This window comes from Canis lupus, chromosome X (genome assembly GCF_048164855.1).
Source record: "Canis lupus baileyi chromosome X, mCanLup2.hap1, whole genome shotgun sequence".
NCBI lineage: Eukaryota > Metazoa > Chordata > Mammalia > Carnivora > Canidae > Canis > Canis lupus.
The window spans coordinates 100,502,139-100,525,242 of record NC_132876.1 but is presented as its reverse complement, the minus strand read 5'-3'; the positions used below and the strand labels follow the sequence as shown (position 1 = coordinate 100,525,242).

At 35.2% G+C, this 23,104-nt stretch overlaps 1 protein-coding gene across 1 annotated transcript in view; it reads left to right on the top strand.

Moving 5' to 3' along the window:
• IL1RAPL1 (interleukin 1 receptor accessory protein like 1) overlaps positions 1-23,104 on the top strand; it is a 1,256,301-nt gene that overhangs the window by 689,039 nt on the left and 544,158 nt on the right. Inside the window, exons 5-6 of the mRNA XM_072818101.1 lie at positions 10,097-10,283; positions 12,863-13,016. Of these exons, the coding sequence (XP_072674202.1) occupies positions 10,097-10,283; positions 12,863-13,016 (341 nt within the window). The remainder of the gene's footprint in view (positions 1-10,096; positions 10,284-12,862; positions 13,017-23,104) is intronic.

The following is a 23,104-nucleotide window of genomic DNA, read 5'->3' as shown; positions in this document are numbered from 1 at the left end:
TAGGCTAGTTTCTATATATGCTAAATTCAAAGAGGTCACTCTTCATATGAAACTCAGAAAAAAAACTCAGGATCATGAATTTTGGTAAGCATTATATATTTAAAATGGTACCAGTCTCTAGAGTCTGGAAATATGCACCTTATCAATTTTATGGAATTTATTCACTTTCTGCCTTATACGTGTAATTTGAAATATGATATAAATGTCCTTAATAATTAAGATTATCTACCATCTTCTCAGTTAATTTTATTTATTGTATTTTTCTTCTGAAGTTAAGGAAAGCAAAGCAAGTCTTACCAAGAAATATCATTCTGCAAAGCAAAACTGAATAAGGCATATGCTGTTATGACATTTAGGGACATATTTAAAGAAATATTAGCAGAAAAAAATAAAGAAATATTAGCAGAAAAGAAAAACCCAGTGATTATGAAGGCTGTTACCTGACACTGTCCATATTTGGTTTCTATACAGTAGGGGAAAATAAAGTATGTTTTTATGTTTATATGTTATTAATCTAACTCTGAAAAATGTATTTGTGAATGAGTCTAATTTCCCCTAATTCTGGTACTTCTCTGTCTTCCTTAAAGATTAACATCGATTTTGTTTTACTCTGTTACAACTTTCTCTGGAATTTTCATTGTAAAATAAGGAGGTAGGGTTTAAGATTAGCTGAACATCTGGATCCTGGGTCACTGCTTCTCTACAATAGCCTAGGAGCAAGATTTAATAGTGTAAACGCTATTATACTCACTGTAGAAAAAAACTGCCTGGGTAATGCTTGGAGAGGAAAAAGAAAATGATTTACAGTGGACCCAAATGTGGCTCACACATGTATTCTCCCTTTTTTTTATCTTTCAAATCAAGAAGGTCAACTACAGTTAGAAGAAAGTCTGTTACAAACACGGTGAAAGAATGAGATAATCAGGTGATTGCAGATAGCTCTTCAGTGCCAGGAAATCTTTACAGCTCTGTTTTATTTTTTTGATGGACCTGGAAGACACATTTTCTTGCCACATCCACTATCAAGAAGTATGTGCTGTTTCAAAGAAGCATAAAACAAGAGCGGATAGAAACTAGTTTATTTGGTATAGATGAGAGCTGTTTGAAGGGATCGAGCAAAGAAGGAATGTAATCAGAACTATATAGAACTTAATGAATAGTTAATTTTTTTTCATTCATTTCACAAACATTTACTGAGAGTGCCTACTCTATGCCTGGCACTGTACTAGGCACCTAATTTTAAAAAATCATTAGGCCTTTTAAGTCTTGAGCCACAATAGTCAGTGAACACATTTTTATAATGCCTTAGTCTCCTTGCGCCAGCAGAAACTGGTATTCAAAAGGGTAGAAAGAGCTTAAAAGATTAAAAATAGAAGTGCTTGATATGTCATAAAATTAAACATAGAATATCCATATGACCCAACATTTCCATTCCTAGGTATATTCCCAAAAGTATCAAAAGAAGGAACTCAAACAAATACTTGGACATGGACTTTCATAGCAGCATTATTTTCAGTAGCTAAAATGTGGAAACAAATTCAAATGTCCATCTGCTCATGTTCAAATGAACTATATTTGTGTATCTACACAGTGGGCTATTAGCCACGAAAAGGAATGAAGTACAGATGAATACTCCAATATGGGTGAATCTTGAACACATCATGCTAAGTAAAAGAAGCCATACACAAAAAACCACACATTATGTGATTCATTTTATATGAAATATTCCTAATAAGCAAATCCATGAAGACAGCAGATTGATGGTTGTTAGGGACTGTGGGAATGAGGAAATAGGGAGCACTTGCTAATAGTTATGGGTTTCTTTTGGGGATGATAAAAATGCCATAGAACTAGAAAGAGGTTGCACAGCATCATTAATGTACTAAATGATACTTAATTGTACACTTTCAAATATTAATAGTTAATTTTATGTTGTATTTTACCTGTTAAAAAATAGATCTCTAAGAATCCAAACAGCATGCAGCTCTCTTATATACTGTGAGAAGAATATATATTAACAGAGGGGACAGCAAAATAAATGGAAATACAGGATTGCAAATTGAGATTGTTTCTAGGAAAATAAAGGGATAAGATGGATAGGCTTTCCTGAAGAACTTATTTGTAATTTAGGTGACCTTGAACCCATGTCTTAGGCCTCAGTTTCCTTCAGGGGCATGTTTTTATTTTTGTTTTTCTGTCCCCTTCTTTTCTCCTCCCTCAAGAAGAGGTCAGGAAGGAGACTCTGTGATCTAGTTGTGAAGTTCAAAAGTCCTCATGCCCAGGAATAACTCAGAGAAATACTGGATGAGGATTCCATTCACCGAGGCCTTCTCAACTCTAATATTTCAGGAAGCTTAGCATGAAAAACAGAGATGGCAAAATTATACTAATTACTTGCCACCAAAAAGACAAAAATAATTATTTTGAATTTATAGCTAGCAGAAGACTGTGAATGAAGTTCAGGTTACCAGTTAAATTTTTGGAAACCAGAATTTCAAATGAGAAGGCAATAAACTGGCATTTTTAGTGTTATCACTTGCTCAGTGGTCTTTCTGTAATCTTTTTACAAGGGCTGATTTCAAGCAAAGTTAAATCAATAAGTCCTCCAGAGCTCTTCTCAAAAGAAAACCTAATCCAAATAAATTTTACATTTAGTGCCAGTAGCTGTAAGCATAATATGTATAAGAAAGATAAGATATAACAGAGGGGCCACACGCATAGCTTCAGGCATCACCATAAACACAGATAGAAAAAATTAAAATCTAGAAAAAATTGAAAGGCTTTCAGATTAGAAATAAACTAGCAAAGCATATTTAAGGTTTAACAAACTGTAAGATGTTCCCTCCGTAATCTAACCCTTACATGTTTTTTATTCCTAACATTTTATTTTCACCACTAATGATTGGACACTATGAGAAAATTTGTGGTAAAGGAACCACCTTCCAGATGGTTCAGTTCTGTTCAGATCTGCTGTCCTTCCATGCCCAAGTATTTGAGACACTTTAAAAATACTGTGTACTTTTATTTTTACAAAACATTTATGTACAAAAGATTATGGCTTAAAAAAATGACCAGTAAATGTTAGAGTAGACCCTATATAACAGAGAAGAGAGAACAACTTAATCCTTTAAAAACATTGATCAAATTCCTATCTGTCTTTCTCAGCAGTTCATAATGTGGGAAAAGATCTCCAAATACTATGGCAATGTTATTATTTTTCCTAGGGACCTGAGAATTAACAGATGGGTCAAGTGTTTAGTGATGCTGTTAGAGGATCTATTTAACAATCATGCTACTGGTAATTCTGTTAGAGTAGGAGAGGGACATTCAGCATCAAATATTATCATGCAGAGGAGGTATAATTACAGAATAATTGTAACTGTGCTACCCTCAGTGTGGTGTCATGTGGTCTTTTTTTTTTATGTGGTCTTTATTATACTTTATCAGCTAAACAGGTAATATACAAAATTTCCCTTCTCACACCTCATTTTATTTTTTTAAGATTTTAAAAAATTTATTTATTTATTAGAGACACACAGAGAGAGGCAGAGACATAGGCAGAGGGAGAAGCAGGCTCCTCACGGGGATCCTGATGCAGACTCAGTCCCAGAACCCTGGGATCACAACCTGAGCCAAAGGCAGACACTCAACCACTGAGCCACCCAGGTGCCCCTCACACCTCATTTTCTTTCTTACCTCCTGTCTGGACCACCCACATTTCCACACCTCGATCTGTAGTTGTGCAATGTTGTCATCCTTTAAAAGATGAATGTAAATCTGTGATAGCTCCCATGAGTGCCAATTCAGAATCTTGGTCTATTTCAAGGTAGCAGACTGCAAAGAAACCTGTGGAGAACTTGAACGCCCTGTACTGACTTCCAGAGTCTGTACTTACAGAAGTTATTTTCATTTTATATTTGTCATATATTTGCTTCTTAATTATGTTCATATTATATTTGTTAGTTTTCAATCTTTATATTGGTTTCAGGTTACATTTTTTCCTCTTTTGTAAGGCAGGACTCTGGGCAGTCCTTTCAGTAGCTACCTCATTTACAAGGATGTAAGTTTGTGGGGCACCTGGGTGGCTCAGTGGTTGAACATCTGCCTTTGGCTCAGGTCATGATCCTGGTAGCCTGAGAATGAGTCTCACATCAGACTTCCCACAAGGAGCCTGCTTCTTCCTCTGCCTATGTTTCTGCCTCTCTCTGTGTGTCTCTCATGAATAAGTAAATAAAATCTTTAAAAAATGTAAGTTTGTAAAAAGTATATAGTAGAAAGAGCTGGAGAAAAGCTACAGGACCTGTGATTTGCTCCCTTTTAGTCCTTACTAAACATAGGGGAGCTTAAGGACCTGAATTTTCAAAGAAATCCAGGTTAGATCACATTTTCCCTTTCTCCCAAAGACATCTATTTGGCGGTATAAAAGAAGAGAAAACCGGGGGCTAAGAGTGAGTAACTTTCTTTTGTTTTAAACGGTGTTAAATATATATGTATATATAGTTTTTGTGTGCTGACCCAGCACTAATGATCTCTAGTAGCGTATAGAATTAGAAGTGAGTCAATATGAGTTGTAACCCCATTTTTGCCACTAAATAGGTAGTAGAACTTGGGTAAGTCATTGACTTCTTTAGGCATTGGGTTGCTTTGTTATGACCTCAGCAGGTGAAAAGAAGGAAATCTATGTGACTTTGATTTGTAAAATACATTTTGTGTCCTTGGTGTATACTACAGGTCACCTCTGCCAGAGAAAAGTAGTTTTTTAAAAAAATTCATTAAATATTGATTGTATTGTATTTTTATTTATTATTGAAGTGTAGTTGAACTAGGTCTTTTTAAAATCCACAATAATATCATTTCTTCCCTGGAGAGGACACTTCAGTGTTGAGTCTCAGTTAAGAACAACTGTTTAAAAAAAAAACTGTTTTCTCTACATATATGTATATCCTGTCTTTCTAGCCATTTTATTAACATCAAAACCAGCAGTCATGCTGGATTGTTGCCTTGTTGCCTAGATTGCAGCCCATCTGTTCTCAACAATAGAATATGAGTAAATACGTGCTGATGATTTTCACCGTACATCCTATAGGAGCATTCGCCTTACCCCATTTACCCCATTGCATGGTATTTCCCTGATGGCACAGAGCCACAGTGCCATAGCAGTTGTGCTGCAAATTTGATGATGGCGGATGGTGCTCTTTACTTTGAGAGTGTGTAATTCCCCTCAGGGGGATCACATGTTTATTAATGTGTCGCAAGTTGCTTGCTTCCTGTTATCTCTTCTCAATAAATAGGACTATAGTGTTCATAGGATGCTGCTTTATTTTTAGCTTTTTAAATCACCTCCTGATGAACAGAAACAGTAAACAAGTATTAAAACATTGAAAGTAATTTGGAAATAGTGCTATCCTGGGGAGTCTGGAATTCCAGACATTACCAGACAGTTGTAAATCAGCAGTCACCTCACAGAGATGAGGAATAAAAGTTGGGAAAGTAAGAACATCAAAGTGTGCTGATCTGGAGCCACTTTCTGGAAATTAGGGGTCAGTTGCATTTATAAAATAGGAGAAGGGGACAACTGGGGTGAGGAGTTTGTATTTTTCATCAAGTGTACTCACTCTTCTCCAGCCCACTCAGATATTCCAGATGAAAAACAGAAAGATTTATCTGGATTCTTTGCCTGAAACTAATTAAACACCAAAGAACTGAAGGCATCCTCATGGTCATGTTGTCTATCTCACCTGCCTTTTAAACACTCAGGGTGGCTAGACTGGAAAATGGAAATCTAAAGAAAATAGTGAAGAGGGATGCATTACTAATGATGAGATCTAACACTTCCTGAGTGCTCCTGGAAGATGGTCACTGCCCAAAGCTCTTTTTGTGTTTTTGCATGTTTGACTCCCAGACCAACCTTTGAGGTCTTGAGTATTATTTTCTTCTTATATACACGAGTAGATGGAAGCCTAAGGAGTCAGGTGACTTTCCCTAATTTTCAAAAGTAATGAGTGATCAAGCTGGAATATGAACCTCTTACAGTTGGGTTTTGGAGATCTTGCTCTCAACCCTGACTGTATAAAATATGTTGGGCATTTGATAAAGAAGGTATGGGAAAACAAACAAACAACAGCAATCAGTAGTTTGAGGAGAAGGAAAACCCAAGACTCGGGAGTTTAAAAGATTAATGTGGAGTTCCCATGTAGAATTTACTGATTTACTTCTTAGGAAAGTATGTTCTTTAAGAATTCTAATGTGTACAATTATCAGAATTATTCTAAAATATGCATATTTTCTTACTATACATTGGAAAGTGTCCTAGGATAGTTAATTTCTTAACTTAGGTAATTATTTTTTTCTGATAATATTATCTGAAAATAAGCCCATGAAGAGCATGCTCTAGTCTGTGCTGGAGTAAAATTAATAAATAATGCATGAGCAATATTTCTGGCAAAACCAAAGAGGCTATTTTTTTCTACTTGGGTGTGAAGCTCAAGCTAAAATTTAGCACACTTTCTTTTCTCTCAAAGCTGTTTCTTTTTCCATATTTTCCATGCTGAGAGATTGACTCTAGTTTTCATATACTCATCTGACAAAAGTTCTTCATCATCTTGGATACCTCACTTTCCTTTACTCCTTCACTCTCATATCAATTCTATATCTTAAATATAATTTGAACATGGTTCCTCCTTTCTGTCTCAATGGCCATTGCCTTTGGAGCTGCCATTTTTCTCCTGAATGAATGATGTTGTTTTCTGATTATCTCACTGCACTTAGTCCTTGGTTCTCTCCAACCTATTTTTCTCACTGTGATCAAAAAAATCTTTCCAAAATCCAAATGTCTTCAATTCCTAGCATAAAGTCCACATTCTGCTGTGGTTTACCTGCCTCTCCTTCAGGCTTCTGCACAACGATCCAGTCTCAATCCCCACTGTCCCTTCATAACTACTTCATAATCCAGCCACACTAAGGTATTCGCTATTCTTCCAACACATCATGTCTTCAAGACTGTGCATACTATTCCCTGAAAAAGCCTTTGTTAAAATTGCCATATTCTTACTCATTTTGTAAGACAACCAGGTATCGCAACTTTTGAAGTCTTGTTTCTCTCTTTGACACTCCTGTGGTAGCACACAGTAGTTCTTTGTAGTGCTTCTCACATTGACATTCACCTATTTACTTGTGTATCATTTCTCCTGGATTGTGAGGAGCCAAGAGCAGGGAATTTATTTTATCATTCAAACAAAATCTCTGAACACATTCTTTCAGGAACTTTTTATTGATTGACTTTAGTTAAAGGTTAAGGGTTTCACCTATGAAGTTTATTTTATTTTGTTTTATTTTATTTATTTTATTTTTAAAGGGAGAGAGAGAAAGGAAAGGGAGGGGCAGAGGGAGAAGTAAAGAGAGAATCATAAGCAAGTTCAACACGTAGTGTGGAGCCCAATGGAGGGCTTGATCTCACAACCTGGAAATCATGATCTGAGCTGAAATCAAAAGTTGGTGATTAACAGGCTGAGCCACCTGAGCGCCCCTCTTCCCAACCTATAAAGCATTTTAGACCTGCTTGTAGGCTATTATACAAAGGTAAAGACAGCCACATTTAATAAGTCTACCTAATAATTTTGTGGTAGTTTTCTTTGTTACCCAATATAAAGCTGAGTAAATAACTATAAAGGAAAACTCTACTTTTCTCCTCATTCTCAGTACTTCTGAAATGGAGTATGTAGGGTTTTTTCCCACCACACCAAGCAATTTTGTAATACCAGCTGGATGTGCTACAGTTCAAATCTGTTCTGATACTATCTACTTGGAGATAATATCACACCCCACAGGGTAAGACTCAATCCCACAAGACTGCCCCTGTCTCACAATTCAGATATCAATTGCAAGTCCAGATTGTCACCTGTGCTTCTGACAGACTGACTGTAAAACAGAGGTTCTCACAACCCCTCCTTGGATTCAATCATTTGCTAGAATGGCTCACAAAACCCAGGAAAACAGTTTACTTACTATTGTTGGGTATTTCAGAGGATAGAAATGAATGGTCAGATGGAAGAGATGTGTGGGGAAAAGTGTGGAGGAAGAGGCACAGAACTTCCATGTCGTCTCCAGGCATGCCACCCTCCCAGCATCTCCATATATTCATCAACCCAAACTCATCAAATCTTTTTTGTTCTAGAGTTTTTATAGAGCATAGCCTGAAATTCCTGCCCTCTTGCCTGAAGGTCAGTGGAGAGGGTTAAAAATTCCAACCTTCAAAAAAAAAAAATTCCAACCTTCTGCACACTTGGTCTTTCTGATAACCAGCCCCATCCCCACCGAGGCTTGCCAGGGACTTCACCCCAAAGCATCTCCTTAACATAAATTCAAAGACAATTTTTTAAATTTATTTTTTATTGGTGTTCAATTTACTAACATACAGAATAACCCCCAGTGCCCGTCACCCATTCACTCCCACCCCCCGCCCTCCTCCCCTTCTACCACCCCTAGTTCGTTTCCCAGAGTTAGCAGTCTTTACGTTCTGTCTCCCTTTCTGATATTTCCCACACATTTCTTCTCCCTTCCCTTATATTCCCTTTCACTATTATTTATATTCCCCAAATGAATGAGAACATATAATGTTTGTCCTTCTCCGACTGACTTACTTCACTCAGCATAATTAAAAGGGGTTTACTTTGAATAACAAAAGACACTCCTATTACTCAGGCAGTTCTGAGTTTCAGGAAATCTGTGGCAGCCAAGACCAACTATATGTTTTATTATGCCATAACCAACCTACCTATTTTCTGGCTATTCTCATCATGTCATATAGGCATTTTTAAAATAAAGCAAGAATTTAAATCAAAGAGTTGCTTAAATGTCAAGCATCTTGGCTGAATAAGGAGGAAGACTTGGGGGCTATGATCTGTGTACACCAATGTGGAGTGAGAAGTGCCAACATTACTGAGTACCAGTAACAGGCCAAACAGATTTTAATTCATTATCCCATTTAATACTCAAACACCCTCCACCTAAAGTTCCAAGGTGTTAAATGGGTTGCTCAAAGTTACAGAAATAGTAAGCAGTAAAACTCAAAGACAGGACTTTGATACCCAAGTATACAAGTGAGCCATTGGGCACTTACCAAGTAAGACATTCTGTACAAAATCTTGAATTTAATGTTTTATGCTTCTCTTTATTCTCACTGCCTATATCAGCATGATTGACCCATAGCAGTGCTCAGTGCATGTCCAGAGACATAAACAGCAGAGAGAGTGCAGTTTACAAAACAAAAAATAAAAAACAAAAACAAAACTTCCTTTGGTCTACTCTTTCAGAGATCTCTGAACTTGATTTCTGTTCTCTTGTATTTCAAGTTATAAACCTGATTTAGGAACCAACAGGTTGTAAAATGAGATACTGATATAATGAACTGATTCCATAGAATTTACCAGGGTGGAGTTGTCCTTACATAATACATTAGAATAATTCTCTTGTCTGACAACCTGGACTCCAGGTCCCAACCCAAATGGATCTGGGTTTGTAAAGATAATAAGCTTGCTGTATTTTTATCCGAGGATATTTTCTTCCCAGACTCATCAATAAGCTCTCCACTTATCAAGACAACCAGTACTGTATGAAATGAGCAGCTTTATTCTTCTCCTTCCATTATGCTTAATAGATCAGTTACATTTTTCTACTTCTCTGTTGGGTTTGCCAAGTTTACCATAAACCCAAGGTTGACTTCCTTTCTGACCTAAATCTACCTTTATTTTTTTTTTACATTTCTAGATACAGAAATCCTTATTGAACATTTTTTTCAAACAAGAATTGTATATAATACAAAACTTTTTTCTAGCAAATGAAAAATATACAAATGGTTTCACAGAACCAAGCAGTGTTTAGCTGAGTGACAAGAAGAACCCTGTGGAGTAAGCCATGATACCATATCATTAATTAGTGGAGTTTTTCCTTTTCTTTCTCTCTCTCTTCCTCCTCCTCCTTCTCTCTCTGTCTCTGCCTCTGTCTCTCTGTCTGTCCCCTTTAGCGAAGTAAACATCTTGCGTGGCAGCACTTACTTTTTGTTCACACCAGACCATGTATTTATTCTGCTTCATTACAGAAACTCTACATACTGTATGAAAGTATCCATCTCACTGACCGTGGGTGAAAATGATACTGGACTCTGCTACAATTCCAAGATGAAATACTTTGACAAAGCTGAACTTAGCAAAAGCAAGGAAATTTCATGCCGTGACATAGAAGATTTTTTACTACCAACCAGAGAACCTGAAATCCTATGGTATAAGGTATGTACTGTGAATGATTATGTTCCTTATAAATAGACTAATCTGTATCTTATTCTTGGACAAGTTGGATAAAAAAGTTATATGAATATGATGAAGTTTGGCTCTGCCCTCCTAAAATACAGCAAGTTGTGCTGGTCATTAAAAGTTTTCAAACCAATAGCTTTTATAAATGCTAGTCAATATTTGTATTGGCGATCCATTACAGTAAGCTGTTGTGTTTACGTTTGTATCTAGTTTATATAATTCCTTCAAGTCTATTATAATCTGTGTTGATAATTTCAGGAACTAAAATACATTAAGCATCCATTTCAGAGCTCTTGATAAAAACGTTCCTAATGTTTCCAAACAAGGAAAAGATTGATTTACTTCCATGAAAAAAATGATACACTAGCTTTATGAAAAGTTCTGTTTAATGGAAGTATCTTTGTGTAGATTCTAATCCTATTCACATAAAGCATATATATTTTTAAAAATCTGATGAAAATTCATAACATTATAAAAATAGCGCTAGGTAAACTTTTTTCAAAAGCCAAAAGAAATTTTAGATTTAAGGAGAATTATCCAACCCCTGTCCTTCCTATCACATAATTGACTTTCTCTGAATTTTAAGATGAGAATGTACCCTTCAGCTTATTTATACCATCAAAAGAATTTCCGTTTTTGAGTGTATTCAAGAAAATACAAGTACTATGAACATCTGTCTGGAACATAATATCCTTGATTTAAAGAGTACTAGTATAAAATTTGCTTTGTTCAACTCCCTGGAAATAGGAATGTAGGAAGCATGACCTCTTAGTAACTATATCCACCAATATTAGTATGTATCTGAGTAATACTTAATTTTGATTCTTGATAACAATCAGTGGACGATTTAGAACAGCAAGGGAACTGTTGAAATTTTTTCTACTTTTCTGTTGAATTTCTATCCTAAACACTGTCAAACAGCCCTCAAATATTAGCACCACTGATCTCTGTTTCTGCGCAGATGAGGTTTATTTTTCCCTTTTTCAAATTATGTGAGGATTTCTCACCCTGATTCTTGCTGGTTTGCCTGCTTTCCACAAGCCCTGATGATTGTCTCAAAAGGGAGAGGTATTAGGGGAGTTTGACCCAAGATCCCTAAGAACAGAAGTTTTTTTTTTTTTTTTTTTCTGGTAGTCATGTGTGTACCTTCACCTTCATCTTCTATACATGCACACTCAGACACACACTCAATATTTAAAATGGCTGACCTTACATTGCCCCTTTATTCATGTTTCCACCATCACCCCAATCACTGTGACCTTAAGCTATAAAGACTGTCACTAGTGGAATGATTGGAGGAAATGTGGTATATATGGAACTTGAAAGTCTTCCAGATTATTTTTCCATAGTCATGACAATATGTAGCCCATGTATTCAGTATATAACTTTTATTATGACAGTTTATGCAACTAATATGAGGATATAAGATGCATATTTTTGTCCGAAATAACTGGATAATTGTCTCCCCCTTACTTGAAGGTATTGAACCACATAATCAAAATAATAGTCTGCAAAAATTTTATTTAGCAATAAATATTTTTAGAAATAATACTATCTCTGAGCAATGTCGAAGGGCTTAAAGCTATTTTATCTTCATGGCATTGATTTCAAATCTGGCAAGAGGAAATAGACTTCTGTTCTGCCAAAAAGAGAAAGCTCCTGAGCCAACATCATTATAATCCAAAGCTTAATTTAGAGACCATAATTTGGTAGACCCATCAACAATGAAAATAGATATTTATGGTACTGTAAAGACCTTGTATATAAATGTTGGCCATTTCTTTCACAAATTGTGGAACATACGTGCTATGAAGAGATAGAATTATTTCTAAATGTAGTATTAAAAGACTTAAAATATTAAAATAGCATTTTCTTCTACAGAATTTTCTACTTTATGCTAAAATAATATATCTTATATTTTATGCTATCAGTATCAAGATGGTTAATTTCACAGTCATCAAATGTGTAGTATTTGCTTCTAAAAATGATGTTAGGAGTAATCTGTTTTTTTTTTTTGTTAGGAGTAATCTTAACAAGTATCCCTTATATCTTTTAAATCAATATATATCTGATTTAGAGACACTAATCTTAGAAGTTAATAAAATGGCTCTTGCTAGGGGCAGCTGGGTGACTCAGTCATTTAAGCATCTGACTCTTGATTTTGGCTCGGGACATGGTCTCAAAGTCATAAGAGTCATGAGATCAAGTCCCCTGTGGAGCCCCATGTGGGGCTTAGGACTCTTTCTCTCCCTCTCCCTCTGCCCCTCCCCTGCACATGCACCTACAGGCACGTGCGTGTGTGTATGCTATCTCACTCCAAAAAAAAAAAAAAAAAAAAAAAAAGGTTACTCTTGCTAAAAAAAAAAAATACTCTTCACATTGAGGTAGCTGACTTCCAGGAGATGTGAGAAGGTATGAAAATTTTTAGAATTAATCCTAAACTCTTTAGCGCTTTAAAATACAACTTTAGAAGCTTTTGGTTTCATTATTTAAAATACTTTTCTCTGCTTTTCAATTATTGTACTTACTACAGACATTCTGTGTTTCTCATGCAGGAATGTAGGACAAAAACATGGAGGCCAAGTATCGTATTCAAAAGAGATACACTGCTTATAAGAGAAGTCAGAGAAGATGATATTGGAAATTACACCTGTGAATTAAAATATGGAGGCTTTGTTGTGAGAAGAACTACTGAATTAACTGTTACAGGTAATCATAGTCTCCAATATTTCATTTGCAAGTAATGAAACTACCATTTTAAGTTGACTTTTTGTGCTGCATATTGATTTTTTCCAATCTATGCAATGAAAGAAGTACTTAACCAAATGCTGAGTGGATTCCTATAAGGTAAAATTTATTCCTCCTTGCTTTTAAATCATCCTGTGCTGAAATGCATTTGAAAGGTTAAAGAAAATATGCTTAGGGAATTACAGAAATGTTAGCTGTTGAAAGTACTTGAAATAATGAGTTTACAGTTTCAGAAAATTATGCTTGTATTTTGTAATGGTATCATTTTTGGAAACACTTTCTAAGGTGTTGAAATAGAATATATGAAATCTACCTCTGTCTTCCTGTCTTGCTTCAAATTAGAAAATTTGCTATTTTTCTGATTTATCACTCTGTGAATCTGACATATATGTTCTCATGAATTTGAAAATAACATAATTGCAGGTACAATAATTGAATAATTGTATGAGGTGCAGTGAATGGTGTCATTCCTGTCTCTGGTTGCTAAGGTAGAAGGGCATTTGAGCAAGATTGAGAACTCCATCTATAATAATGAATCTACAGATCACTAGTCACATGACCTTATTGGAATCACCACAGCCTTCACAATATCAATTTATTCATGTATAAAATGGCAGTGATAAAATTTGCCCTTGTATAGTTCATTGGATTTTTGCAAGGATCTATTGAGGTAACATAAGTTGAATGAAATCAGTTTGTATAACAGAATTATATCTAGATGTGCATTTTGGTCATTGTATGTCAGGTAACATACCTCTTTTTACTTTATAGTTTGCATCTCTAAAAGTGGTTCCAAGAGAACAAAAAAGGGGGAGAAACAAGAGCAATATTAGGGAGTTAGACATTGTTCTTATCTTACTGAGAGAGATTCTTCTTGATGACTTTTTGCATGATCCTATTTATGAAACGTATACAAATAAGTTGACAAAGGATATCTTATACGTTAAAGAGATTTTCATTTGTTCATTGATTCACTTAATATAGTTTTCCTGTTTATGAAGGGTTTTGTGCTAGTCACCTTTGTCTTATAAAAATTGTCTTTACTTTCAAACTTTGAAATTATGATATATTTAGACATAAATATTACAATTCAATTTCAGGAAATCCGCTTGATGAATAGTAGTTATTCTGGTCTAAAGAAAATTTGGTTAAATTAAAAAGGTAGTCTTTGGTAATGCCTTTGATAAATATTAGACCTAGTAAATAACTGCCACTTGCAATATATGATATACTTAAACAGTAAACATGTATTCAGTCTTGTATTATGTACATATGGTATGCATATGTGTGATGTATAAGTAGTTTGGTTTTCAATTTTGCTGTGTTTAATAGGTCTCTATATAGAGAATTACAATGAACACTTTATCACTCTACCTCCTTATCTGTTTAATGGAACAGTGAAAAATATAACTGTTTATACCTGGGTTTTCTTTGCAATAAATATTGAGGTTTTTTAATTATTTATTTTTTGCTTTTAATTTATACTGAAGTAGATTTTCCAAGAGTAGATATAGAGACAAGGGAATTTAAAAATATAATAAAAAATATCTATCTGTAAAGACTATAGATTATACTTCTAGCCTTTATTCTTTGGAATATAGAGAGCTAATCCTTAGTAAGCACATCTTTTCTTTTCCTAGAAACATTAGGATACTAAACCACTATCTAGTAAGAGGTAATGAAAAAAATCTCACAGACTAGAAACTGGCTCCCAGATGGAGAAATGACTTAAATGAGGCTATTTTATATGACCAATAATAGAATTATTTTCCTCTAAATGCTACCCAGGGCTGCTATTTTTGTAACTTCATTTCTCCAAAAATATCTTTTATTTACTTGAAAAGAAGGAATAATTATTCTGTATTATCCAAGAGGAAGTAGATGAAAGTTTTAATGAAAATTTTCATTCAACTGATTATCCTGAATACCTCTAATTTAAGGAGCCTTACCTATGACATTGATTTGGGCATATAAATTATAAAGCGAAGTTTGCTTATATACAAAATTTTGGGTGAATTGGAGAGCTGCATGACCAATAATTAAAAATGGCATATATTCAAATACATTTTAGGTATTAACAAGTCTATTGGCAAGATATGTTTTTTTCATAATTGTGCTTTAGTGTAACACTAAATTTGGCCTGTGGTCAAATTAAACAACGTGTCTTAGAATCCAAATTATATCTCTTACTGTAGCAGCAAAGGTGGGAAGTTCTCTGGATGATAATGAACCAGTATTGTGTATCTTGATTTTCTGCATATCATAATCATACTGTATTTAATATAAATATTATGCAAAGTATGATATTATTATTTTAGTGGATGTGCATTAGCCAATGGTAAGCATTTTGAAGTGTGTTAGAACGTGTTTCTTTAAAATAAGAAATAATTCTATATGTGAAGAGAAAAGAACATTTCTAGATAAAGAAAGTGGCTAAATGTGCAGGCAATGTTGTGAGCTTTGATGGGAGGTCTTTCACTTATTTTTTTCTTTTCTTTTTAATTAATTATTTATTTATTTATGATAGTCACAGAGAGAAAGAGAGGCAGAACACAGGCAGAGGGAGAAGCAGGCTCCATGCACTGGGAGCCCGATGTGGGACTCGATCCCGGGCCTCCGGGATCGCGCCCTGGGCCAAAGGCAGGCGCCAAACCGCTGCGCCACCCAGGGATCCCGATCTTTCACTTATTAAAAGTGTATGTGTCTACTCAAGTAAAATAGTGGTTCAGGAAAACAGACCATGGGGCATCTAGGTGGCTCAGTCACTTAAGCATGTCCCTTTGGTCACGATCTCAGGGTCTCTCAAGATTGAGCCCCACTTTGGGCTCCCTGTTCAAGGAAGAGTCTGCTTCTCCCTCTCCTTCTGCCTCCCCCCACCCCCCTCCTGCTCATGCGCACACTCTCTCTCCATCTCTCTCTCAAATAAATAAATTAAATATTTTCAAAAAATGAAATAAATAAATAAAAGGAAAAAATACCACAATGAAAAAAATAATAAACCTGTTCATCACTGTTAGTATACTTTCAACATTGTTATTTTTTTTTTTTTATGTAAGGTGTTTTGGCATCTGTAGCCTCCACTCTCTTCTCTAAGCCTCAGCCACACTGAAATTTTTACTGTTCTCCAAAAATCCTCCCTCTGAGCCCTTATTCATGGGGTGCTCCCCCCGGAATACTTTTTCTTGCACATTGTCACAGGACTGATTCTTACTCTTCCTTCAACGCACAGCTAATATGTTCCCTTTGTCTTGAGGCATGTAGTTCTTCATGCCTCTGTAGCACTTTTAGAATCTCTGTTGCAGCACCTACCACATTGCCTTGTCACTGTCGATGCTCCCGTTCTTCCATGAAAACACGAGCTACTTATAGTCAAAGGAATGTCTTCTTTTTTTTATAGGTAAGAGTCTTTTTTTTAATATTTACTTTATTTATTTATTTATTTATCTATTTATTTATTTATTTTTTCACTTCACTTGTTTTTTATTTATTTTTTAATTTATTTTTTATTGGTGTTCAATTTACCAACATACAGAATAACCCCCAGTGCCCGTCACCCATTCACTCCCACCCCCCGCCCTCCTCCCCTTCCACCACCCCTAGTTCATTTCCCAGAGTTAGGAGTCTTTACGTTCTGTCTCCCTTTCTGATATTTCCCACACATTTCTTCTCCCTTCCCTTATATTCCCTTTCACTATTATTTATATGTCTTTTTTTAATAAGCGTTTTATTTTAGACCACTTTTACATTTATAGAAAACTTATAAAGACAGTAGAGAGAGATCCCATATACCCCACATCCAGTTTCCCCTGTTATTAATACCTAACATTAGTATGGCACATTTATTACCATTAATGAATCAATATCAATACATTATCAACTATAGTCAATATTACATATTTTATTCAGATTTCCTTAGTTTTATGCTTAATGGTCCTCTTTTTGGTTTTAGGATCCCATCCAGGATAGCACATTACATTTAATTGTTATGTCTCTTTAGGTTCCTTTTGGCTGTGTCTGTTACTGACTTCCCTCGTTTCTGATGATCTTGACGATTTCAAGGAGTACTGCACATGGAGTTTGTAGAATGTCCTTCAGCTGTGATTTGCTGGATATTTTTCTCATGATTATACTTAGATCATATGTTCTTAGAAAATCACAGAGGTCAAATCACAACTTAGCATTCTATCAGCGTGACTTCCCACTACTGCTATTGACCTTTAATCACCTGTGGTAGTGTTTGTCAGGTTTTGCTACTGCAACGTTACTTGTTGCCCCTCTTTTCCACGCTACAGTCTTTGTAAGGAAGTCACAATCTACAGTTCACATTTAAGGAGTGAAGAGTTATGTCCTCCCCTCTTTGAAGGCTAAGTATTTAAATATTTTGAATTTTTCTCTATTTCCACATTTATCTACTTATTCAATTATCTATCTATCTTAGTATGGACTCCTGTGTATTTATTATATAGTTTGGTTTATAATCCAACATCACATTATTTTGTTTCTCAAATTGTTGTAGCTTTGACCCTTAGAAGCTCTTTTAGTTGACTCCTTTGTCCCTCTGATATACCGTGTGTGTGTGTGTGTGTGTGTGTGTGTGTGTGTGTGAACACTTACTTATTCTTAGACCCCACAAGATGTTCCAGGACTATCTTGGGTATTTCCTGCTCAAGCCCTAGAATTAGCTATTTTTTCCAAAGAGCCATTGTTCCTTTCATTAGAGAATAGTGCTAGAAACTAAGGTCTGGGCATAGGAAGTTCTCATTGCTACTGGACTATAGTTGCTTCTAAGACCTTTCAGTTGACAGAACAAGGAAATTTATATGTTCTAATCCAGGTATTTGCACCTCCATAAATACTGCTAAATGTAACCATCTGTATCTGTATTAAACTAAACATAAATTCATACTTGAGATATCTCTGGCTCTAATCCATTACCACGGAGATCATTCTAGCCACTTCCCCTTGCTTATCTATGACCTCCCTGTCTAGTAGTGAAAAACCTGCTTCCCACCATCTTTTATTCATTTACTTAATTTTTCACTTCCAGTATAGATGTATGAGATCAGAATTGTTGGCCTTTACTCCTGTGAGAAGCAACTTTATCAAATAGATAAATGCTTATGTACAATTTATTTTGCCTTTAGTCTCCCAGACTCTATTCACTTTCATATTTACTTAGCACTTTTCCCCCCACCTGACTTCAGTGAGGCCATGTCATACATTTGTAATATAGTTTGGTTGTTTTATCACATTCTGCATTCCATCCTCCTAAATGATGTCTTTAAAAATTTGTATACATTAAAGTTTATGGGGGAAGAGAAATAATTTTCCCTCTACCCTTCTCAGTTTTTGTCTGAGACTCCCTGTAATAAAAGATTAACAAGAGAAAAACAAATAGAAATGTATTACCATGACTACCTCATATATACATGGAAGATACCCAGAGAAATTGAATACCCCCTTGAGAAGGCCCAAACCACTCCCTTAAATACCATCTTCAATTAAAGACAAAAGATTGGACAGGGAGCACTTATGGGAGGTTACCAGGAAAAGCATGGTTAACAAGGGTAAGTCTAAGTCCATGCTTTCCTTCTCCAATGACAAGAGTTGCTGGATATTTCAGAGTCATCGTTCTCTACTTGGTACAGAGAGACACCTTTACAGATGGATATTTCCCCTATAAATGTAAACTTCCCTTACAAAAAGGTAACTCCTACTTTGTTTTCACAGTTTCTCCTATGAGTGCAATTTCTCAAAATAATCCTCAAAGAGACATATTTTGAGGTAGCATATCCTGGTATACCATTTATTCCCACCTTTGAAACTTCCCAAGGAAGCTTCACAGCAGAAGCTGAGTTAGGAGATTGCTCTATTCCTCAATGAGCCAGTACTAGTCTGAGAATAGGGTAGTTCAGTTAAAGAGTTGTGTCTGGTTTTAGGAGATAGCGGTGCAGGTGAACTCTCAGAGTTAGGTCTGTTTGGTGTACGCAATTAGGTATTTAATAAGAGACATTTCTCTGGAAACACAAGAAAAACAAAGGTTAATGTTTTGAACATATTAGAAACTTAATTTGTGAGTTCTGAGGGCAGAAAATTGAGAATATTTTTAGATGTTGGACTCAGAGAATCTTTTTGGGTTTTGTAGTAAAAAACAGCTATCAAAATTTACCATTTAGCCATATTTAAGTGTACATTTTAGTGGGATTAAGTACATTCACATTTTTGTGTAACCATCACCACTACCTATCTCTAGAACTTTTTCATGTTTCCAAAATGAAACTCTGTACCCATTAAACAGTAACTCTCCATTTTTTCCTTCCCCCAAACCCTGGCAACCATCACTATCTTCTGTAACTATGAATCTGACCTTTCTAGGTACTTCATATAAGTGGCATCATGTAATATTTGTCCTTGCTTATGTGACTTATTTCACTTGGCATAATTAATACCATTCAGGGTTCACCAATGAGAGCTCATTTGTTTCTATCACTCACTGATTTTTCATTGTATGGCCATACCATGGTTTTTCCATTCATCTATTGAATGGTGCATCTTAGGTGCTTCCAGGTTTTGGAGATTATGAATAAAGCCTATTATATAATTTTCATGCAGTTTTTTTGTGAACATACACTTTCATATTAGTTTAGCAAATACCTAGGAATGTAATTCCTGGAATATATGGAAAGATTATATTTAGCTTTGTAAGGAGCTGCTAAACTGTCTTCTGAAGTGGCCGTACCATTTTGCATTTCTATTAGCAATGAATTAAGAATTCTGGTTGCTCAACATTTTTCTACCAACTTCCACTCTGCTGTTTGGATTTTACCATTCCAGTGGATCTGTAGTGAAACTCATCATTGTTTTAATTGCCAATTCCCTAATAATAAATTATTATTTTTTTATGTTATTAAATTTTTAATAAATTTATTTTTTATTGGTGTTCAATTTGCCAACATACAGAATAACACCCAGTGCTCATCCCATCAAGTGCCCCCCTCAGTGCCCGTCACCCATTCACCCCCACCCCCCGCCCTCCTCCCCTTCCACCACCCCTAGTTCGTTTCCCAGAGTTAGGAGTCTTTATGTTCTGTCTCTCTTTCTGGTATTTCCCACACATTATTTTGAACATATTTTATATGGTTATTTGCCTTTTATGTATTTTATTTGTTCTAGTGTCCAGATATTTTAACCATTTTTAGTTGGGATGTTTGCTCTTCATGTTCTGTTTTAAGAATTTTTTTGTAAGTTTTCGATATAAGTATTTTGTTAGGTATATGTCTTGCAAATATTTTCTCCCAGTCTGTAGCTTGTCTTGATTTCCTTAACAATGACTTTCACAGGGACACCTGGGTAGCTCATCGGTTGAGCATCTGACTTCCACTCAGGTGTGATCCAGGGGTCCTGGGATTGAGTCCCACATCAGGCTCCCTGCAGGGAACCTGCTTCTCCCTCTGCCTATGTCTCTACCTCTCTCTCTGTGTCTCTCATGAATAAATAAATAAAATCTTTTTAAAAAATGACTTTCACAGATCAGAGGTTTAGATTTTCATTTCAGAGTGTCCTTCTTTTCTTATATATTGACTTAATCTATATTTCTTCTAAACACTACTTTATTGCATCCCACAAATTTTCATAAGTTGCCCTTTCACTAGTACAAAACAATTCTTAATTTCTGTTAAGAAATCTTCCTTGACCCATGTGTTATTTAGAAATGTATTACTTTTTAAACATCTGGTGATATTCTCAGCGATTTTTGTTATAGATTTCTAGTTTATTTCTTTTTTTAAAGATTTTATTTATTTATTCATAAGAGAGACAGAGAGAGAGAGAGAGAGACAGAGACAGAGACAGAGAGACAGAAGGAGAAGCAGGCTCCATGCAGGGAGCCCGATGTGGGACTTGATCCCGGGGCTCCAGGATCACACCCTGGACCAAAGGCAGGTGCTAAACCACTGAGCCACCCAGGGATCCCCATGATTTCTAGTTTATTTCCATTGTGGTCTGAGTATATGTTTTATTTTATTTCTATTTTTAAAATTTTGTTACAGTATATTTTATGATGCAGCATATGATTTTTTTGATGAGTGTCCCATGAGATCTTGAGAAGAGTACATATTTTGCTTTTGTTGCATTGAATATTCTATAAATATCAATTAAATAAAGTTTACTTATAGTGTTGTTAAGTCAACTATATCTTTAATGGTTTTCTGCTTACCTGTTATTTCAATTACTCCCCAACAAGGGTAATGAATTTGTCTCTTTATCCTTTTGATTCTAAAAATTGGTGCCTTACAGTTATGATTCTCTGTTCTTGTTACATATGTGTTTACGGCTGTCATGTCTTCTTAGAAAATTTTTCTGTCAGTTATTATGTAATGACCCTCTATATGAATGACTGTTTCCCCACTCTGAAGTTGGCTTTGTCTGAAATGGATATACATCGCTTTCTTTTGGGTACTGTTTGAATAGTTTATCTTTCTTCATTTCTTCAATTGCAGCCTATCTGGTTCTTTTTTCTATGATTTTATTTATTTATTCATGAGAGATACAGAGAGAAAGAGAGGCAGAGACACAGACAGAGGGAGAAGCAGATTCCATGGAGGGAGCCTGACCTGGGACTCGATCCCTGGTCTCCAGGATCATGTCTTGGGCTGAAGGCGGCGCTAAACCGCTGAGCCACCTGGGCTGCCCAGTCTAGTTCTTTATATTTAAAATAGGTCTCTTATAGACGACATACAGTTGGATCTTGATTTTTATTTTCCATTTTGACATTCTCTTTGTTTTAACTGGTGTCTTTGGACCATTTATATTTAAGATGATTATTGAAATTGTTGGGTTAATATATATCATTGTCAGTTTTCAATTCATAGAATTTATTCTGTTTCTTTTCCCCTATCTTTTCTGCTTTTTCTAGTTTTAACTGAACATTTTGTATGGTTGCATTTTATCTTTAGTTAGAGCACTGGATGCTGGATATGAGTGATGAATAACTAAATTCTACTCTTGAAACTAATATTATACTATATGTTAACTACATGGAATTTAAATAGAAACTTGAAATTTAAAGAAGCAGAAAAAACATAAATGAATCACCAGACTATACAAGGTTTTAAAAGCACTTCAGTTGACCCTATGTAAGGAAAATTATATTGTGCTGACTTTAAAATAAGATCATTTGAATTACTGTGAATAAATATCAGCTATTATAGCTCATTAGGATTATTACAGATTAATTAGAGAATAATGAATATACAAAGAATTTTAAGCAAAATAGTTACATTTTAAATTATTTCATGCATAAGCTGAAAACCCTGAAATAATTACTTATATAACAAGTTTATGATTAAGACTAACATAACATTTAGCTGAGTTATTTACAATAGAATACATTTCTACAATACATACTCAATTTAGCTTTTGTTTATTCAACATTTCAAAAAAGACTTATTAATCTTCTTCTACTATGTGCTAAATAATGCAGAATTACTGATAAAACCAAGTAAACAAGATTAAGTCCTACCTCAAATAAGTTAGAAGCCACTGGAAAAAAACCCAGTGAATGAATTAATGAATTAATGAATCCCAATAGCCAAGTAAGCACAAAAGAAACAATGCCAGAAGCAATCTGACCTCTAGGGAAGAAGGGATTGTCCTGATATAGGAGGAAAGCACTGAAGGCTAACTAGAGGAGATGGGGTTTTGAGCCATACCTTGAAAGACAGGTAGAATCTGAACAAGCAGAGAACTGGTAGGTTTGCAAAGCAGACAGAAAAAAAATATAGGAAGAAGCATTTGGATAGGAAAGTGTGAAGTGTATAGCTTAGAAGTTTCCTTCTGAGGTCTTCATGATTTGACAATAACTATCTCTTTTATTCAGATGACTCTGCATTAGCAAAATTTGCCTGTGTTACTTAGCATAAGGCTAGCTGCTATAAAAAATAAACCTTATGATTTCAGTGGTTTAACTTAGAGGATGGTGGTCATTTCTCACTCATGAAAGCATGCAATGAGAGTCCTTTTGGTCTGCAATCAGCTTTCCCCCATGATGT